Genomic DNA, 6330 nt, shown 5'->3' with positions numbered 1-6330 from the left:
AAAGCAAATAAAGTTGTATAAGCAAGAAAACGAGTTCAACCCAAAAAAAAGAGACTCAACCAAAAAAAAAAAACAAGTTTCAACCAAAAAAAAAGTTTAAAAAAAAACTTAGTGATTTTTGCTTTGACATGATTTTTTTTGATTGAATACTACTTTTTTTGTTTGACATGATTTTTTTTTTTATTGAATAATTGTGAAACAAATCTAACTCCATACAGACATTTTACATTTTGTTTTGAGTTGAAATGTACTGAAGTCTTATTTAAGTCTGAGTGTTTAGGTTGTTAATTGTATTGTTAGAAGCAATTGTTTGCACTATTCAAAGACACTTTTTATTAAACTGTGGCAATAGCAATGCTATAGTTAATTTCTATCATAACTATAAGTTCCAGGCTCAGGATTTTTTTTTTTACGTTAAGCCCTGTTTTTCTGACAATTATATGCTTTATGTTGAAGGTGGTAAAAAAATGCTCTCCGGGGTAAACCGGGTGGACAAAGTATTTTGAATGACTGTGATAGTGATGCACACAGGTGGGTCTGGTTAGTTTTGCTCACACTTCTCTTTAAAATGTTTATTTATTATCCTAATGTGCTTCCCATTTATCCTGTTGTTCCTCCAGCTGGGAAAACCAGGCATTCTTCTGTTGGTTCATGTGCTTCATCCTACATCCAAAGGCCACAAGAAGAATCCAAAACAGCTCATGTCAAACTGTGGACCATGTTGTCAGATATGTGCATGTATGTGGTTATTCTAATGATCCTACTTCTTTGTAGAAGCACTTTCTCATTAGCTTTGTTTGCTATCTGAATGTAGCTAAATATATTTAATAATTTTTAATAATTTTTTTTATTCGTCTTCTCATCATTATGTCAAAGATGCAAGCCAGTGTTGAAGCCTTCCTCATTTGTGTGGAACCAGGACAGCCCTTCCTCCTGCATGTTGGTGAAAACAAGAGCAGCACCACAGACACTTCACATCAGTGATCACAAGATCATCCAAGGTAGCTTTTGATGAACTTCCAAAGCACACTTCACCTTCAGTGCAAAGTACCACGAATTCCTCTATAACTTCTATACATTAATCCAGCCTACAGTTTTCAACAATGATGTGACTTGCACGACAATTGAGTTTAAGATCCTTGCTTTTACTTTACCTGGCAGAATGGACACTCTTTTTTATGATGATCATTTAAATGCATACTGTATCAATAAGAGGATTTGTTTTATGTTCTTCCATTTAAGGACTTTGTTTATTACAGTCCCTGTGGCAAGCAGTTTTCTGCATGGTCAGCATTGATGGCCATATTCTTTGAGAGGGTCCAGCCAACATTCCAGACAGGACAGTGTTGTCCATCTTCTTCATCTTCAGCCTCCAATGAGGCAGCCAAGACTTTGGTTCATTCAACGGTAAAACCATTCCTGTATTTTTTTTTTGTACAATGACATGGTTTTAAAGCAAGTTATGATTAACATTTGACAAAGGTGGTGATTTCTCTTTACATAATTAAAAACAGCTTTATTTATATATTGTACCAGCTGTATTCAAAATGCCACACTATTTATATTCTCAGGAATTTTCCCATTTTTTATTTTGTTTTTTAGTTGCTTCATTGGGATTAACCCAGAAAGGGGCACAAAAGCCGTGAATGTGCAGGTTTCTACCCTCATCAAAAACCTGATGGACTTTGAGTGGCATCTCATTCAGGTTAGGTATTAATGTTCTATCGTAAAACTAAGACTGTACTTTAAAAAGTAGCATTACAGTTTTCTTGGCAGTAGCTTACTCATAAAGTGAATGCAGTAGTAAAACTAAATTTACTGTAAAAATACTGGAGCGCTACTATTTGAAGGTATATTTACTTTCACCACTGTATTTTACGGTGGCCAACAGGTACAAACACCCAGCAAAGACGAGAAAAACACATGCAACAAAAAAAGAGATGCAAACAAAAATGCTGAAAACAGAAGTGATCCAGACCACTAGGGGGAGTCAAACAAATAACAACTGTGTCCAAAGTCAGGTTTTGCATCCTTGGGTCTTCGACGACCGAAGAGAAGCGAAGCCATAGGTTTCAGCTAGCTGCTTAGCCTCTACCTTGTGTGTGTGTGTGTGTGTGTATATATATATATATATATATATATATATATATATATATATATATATATAATAAAATTGTAGCTACTGTCTTTTGATTGACTTTTGTGGTAAAAAACACTTGTAGAGATGAGTAAGAAATTAGCAAATAAATGCTGGCTGGTAAAGTATGGCTCACATTTTTTTACACACTTTCAAAACCATGTAAAGTGGGTGTTAAATGGCTAAAATGTTCCCTCATCTAATAAAAGTCCCAAATGTGCTAAAGCTAGCGGTGGCCTACATTAACTGTGCGCCCAGACAGTGTCATCCAAGAATGGCTTCAGATTTATATTTCTTTTCTCCTCTTTTGTTAATTTTTCACTGCAACTTTAGAAACAGCACCTATGCAGAACAGTTTCATTTTATTCATTATAAATTACACATAGGTGACCTCAACTTATTAGGCGACATTTTAAGACTATTGGCCTGGGCTGAACACTAATCTGTGCAATGTATCAATTTTCTTAAACTGCATGATGACTCACTACTTTGTTTTGGACTATAACATAAAATTCAGGTCAAATGTACTTAGTTATTTTGTTATAACATCACAAAATATGAAAGGGTTCAATGAATATCAATGCGTCTTGAGCAACTGTACAAATATACAAATATGACAATAAAATTAGCCTTACAAGGATTTCTGATCTGCTTTTACTAGTTTAGGTCCTCAGTATTTCTCAAAAATGAAACTCCAAAAATATTTCAATGTTCATCATATATAAAACAATAATTTATTATCTCTCATTGTACTCATTGGACTCAAATTGTGAGGCTAACTAGGGATTTGTTAAGCTGGTTTCTCTTCCCGATACATAAAATTCTACAAAAGCAAGAGCATCTCTATGTGTGCACAAAATAAAACGCTTACTCCACATCTTACTCTAAAGGTTATTGTACATACACACATCAGTATCAACGTTCTCTTCATGTTGGAATAGATGGTACATCGCCGGTGGTCTTTAACTTTGGGAAATCAGCATCTTTTGGGAAAAATTAAAACAAAAAACCCCACACATTTTATACAAATTAAATGCTGGCTGGTAAATGCTGGCTGGTAAAGTATGGCTCACATTTTTTACACCCTTTCAAAACCTTCCAAAAAGAGTCAAATATTGCAGTTTCCAAAAAATATCCAAAAGAGCTGAAAAGTAGAAAAGGTTACATCATTGCTTTACAGTTGCAAAGTCCCATTCAGTGAAACCCAGCCATTTCTTAATGGAACTCTCCAATGAAAATGTAGGAACTAAAAGGCTTTTCTGATTTCTCTCTCTGTCCAAGCCAGTACCGACTCACACTGTAGTCACAGACAGAAGTGAGTTATAAACCCTAGTCCCATCAGGTGACTTGGTGCCGTGGGTCAGCAGTTCCTGGATGGTCATCCAGTTGTCAAAAATTTTCTTATTTCTCTTTTTCATCATCTTTTTGTGGCTGAGTTCGATGATGTTAGGCTCCTTCTTGTCCTCGGGAGCACTCTGGTCCTTCAGACAGTCCACTCGGCTCTGCTTCATGAACTCGCGGCGCTGCTTCTGCTCCTTGGCCCGCATGGCGTGCTGCTTCCGCTCCTCCTTGCTCCAGTAGCGGCCCATCTTTAGTTCGCTGATGGCGTCGTCGTCTGTGGTCATGCCGCTGCGCTCTTCATGGATACGGAGGGCACGCTCCCTCAGCAACCTGTCCCGGACTGGCCGCTTCGTGATGTACCGCGTGCCGTCGCTGCGGATCTTTACTTTCCACTCCATCCTGGGCTCATGGTCACAGGGGCTGACTCCATCGCGGCACATGCTGACCAGACTCATCTGACTCTGGGCATATTCCACTGCAGATTTCTGTTGGATCAGCTGCATGTAGCTTTGGTAGTGCTGAGCGTGGGCCGGGATGTGAGCGTGCTGGTAAGGGGAATGTGGTTGAAAGCCTCGTCCACCCTTACTCGCCTCCCCAAGCTTCCTCTCTTTGCTCTCGGCTTGTAGCTCTCCGTCTAGGTCTTTAGAGGAGACTCTGCACCGCCTGGGGCCACCGGCTTCCTGCACAGGGGACAAGAGGGGCTTGTGTATCTTGCCATTTGAGACTCCAGATCCAGACAGTCCAACTGCGCCCTGATTCTCTGCTGCACGATGGAGGGAGTTATTCGGAGACAGTTCTAGAGTGAGAGGAGTGCTGCGGCAGCTCTCGCCGGTGTTGTAGGCACTCGAGCTATCCTTGTCTGATTTCTCAGGCAGCTCTGTGATGTCCGGCAGTTCGTGGCGGCGAGCGTCTATGCTGGTGTTGTAGTTGTGGAAGCCACTGTTGTGGAGCATCCATGATTCTCGGCACTGCTCCCTCAGCTGCTGCATCTTGTGGGCACGGACGATGTTCAGGCACTCCAGCTCGATGCTGCGCAGCTCCTCATTGAGCAACTCCAGCTCCTTATCTATGCCCTCCTCTGTCTGACCCTCAGTGCCCCCAGCAGCCAGGCTGAACAGGCCCTGAGCACCGCCGCTCCTCATCTGACACTTTCGCTCCAGGAGCTTTCGGAAGCGCTCACACTCGTCGGCTGGGATGCCCAGGAAGTCAGCATCGGCGTAGTCTGCAGAGATGAGCGACTCACCACTGAAGGGCAGGTCAGTGCTGCCGAGGGTGTCCTGGCTATAGGTCAGCTTCCTGCAGCTGCCCAGCGTGTTGGAAGCTGTGGTCGTCTGATCGTCACCGAGGTTCTCTTGCTCAGAGCTCTCATCGTTCCGGGTGCTCTCGTCTGTGCGACCAACACCGCTGTCCTTTTCGTGGTGGTTGGAGAGCAATGTAGCTGTGTCTGTGGTGCCCCCGTCCTCCTCATGCTTCTTCTGCAAAGACAAAAAAACAAGTAAATTTGGAAAGTCTACCATAAAAGATCTTAAACTCAGATGCACACCAAGATCCACATTTTCAATTAACTTTGTAGAGTCATCTTAGGGATCACCACCTTGAACTGATTAAATTTTTAGTGCAAAGCTGCATTAAATTCTAGGATATTTGATAATGTAGATGTGCTATTACTCTTACTTCAACAGTTCAGTCTGAATTAAGGGATATTTTAACTATTCTCCTGTAGATTTACAGACAATTTTTTTAATCAATATCCAGTTGCATGACTGTGGTGGAAGCTCCTACCACCACCACATAGTGTTAGTATTTATTTCTTTATTAGTATAGTTTGTTTCATTTAGACATATATTTTGTAATGGGTGCACACTTTAGTTAATGTCTGTCTGAATGGTTCACTTATACTTGTTTTTGTTTGAGGTGCCGCTTATAGGAACCAGCTGGTGGAGGAACCTGGGGCAAACCATCTACACATTTCTGAAAGACTGAAGGGGGAGACTTCAAGTTGTTTTTATTTAATTTTGTCACTTAAATATTCACTTATTGTTTGCTAAGTTAAAGTTAATTTTGCTTTATTTGTTTATAGAATGCTTTAGTTAATTTTGTATTTATTTGTTCTTTTGTTAGATCAGACCTCCCTCAAGTGGTAAATTTAGGTTACTCCACCCCTATTTAAGCAGCCTTTGTTCTTTGTTTGGTAGGTCAGTTTTGTTTGTGTTTAGTTGGAGTTCAGTTGACCTCAGTTAATTTGGATCCAAATTTGTTATTTATTCTTTGATTTATTCTTGCTTTAAATCTTAATGTTTTGTCAACAATTTTTTGAAGAATTAAAACCAAGACTTTTTCTACTTTGAAAATTTTTTGTCCTTGTTTGAGTTTGGTCCCTCACAATGACCATATCGAGATCAAACTTCTGTTGTCACAGTTGACTCCAGAATACTTACCAAAGGTAGTACAAGTTGCAAAATAAGCCACTTGTAGTGCCTTCTACCACTGTGCTTGGTGTGAGGTCTTCTTATGTGTTGTCTTAATTTTTCTCTATCTGTGGTTTTGTTCATTATGCCTGAATATCTGTACTTTGTTCCATTAGTTAAAAAATGACTTTGTTCCTGCTCATTCCTAAACTGAAAATACAATTTTGCAAAGTTGTATTTTCAGAAAGAATTTCCTTCTTGTACCTTCCAAACAACCCATACTTGTTTTTCAAAGTATACGGTCAACATTATAGGGCCTGACATGTACCTCTTGGATGACCAGTAAGTGGTTTGTCGTTAACATCAACCTGTAGCTCTAGACCAGTGGTTCTTAACCTTTTTTGAGGTACCGAACCCACCAGTATCATATGTGCATTCACTGAA

The 6330-nt window shown here is 39.9% G+C and overlaps 1 protein-coding gene across 1 annotated transcript in view; it reads right to left on the bottom strand.

The window, feature by feature from the left end:
* Positions 1-2780: 2780 nt before the first annotated feature.
* The window catches only part of pdzrn3b (PDZ domain containing RING finger 3b), a gene marked incomplete at its 5' end in the record, with an annotated part of 9982 nt that continues 6432 nt past the window's right edge, over positions 2781-6330 (bottom strand). The window contains one exon of the mRNA XM_015026609.1: positions 2781-4953. Coding sequence (XP_014882095.1) covers positions 3430-4953 — 1524 coding nt within the window. The remainder of the gene's footprint in view (positions 4954-6330) is intronic.

This window comes from Poecilia latipinna, unplaced genomic scaffold, assembly GCF_001443285.1.
Source record: "Poecilia latipinna isolate Pla-1442-1.1 unplaced genomic scaffold, P_latipinna-1.0 Scaffold5105, whole genome shotgun sequence".
Taxonomy (NCBI): Eukaryota; Metazoa; Chordata; class Actinopteri; order Cyprinodontiformes; family Poeciliidae; genus Poecilia; species Poecilia latipinna.
Note: the sequence above shows the minus strand (reverse complement) of the source record. Positions and strands in the feature narration are given on the sequence as shown.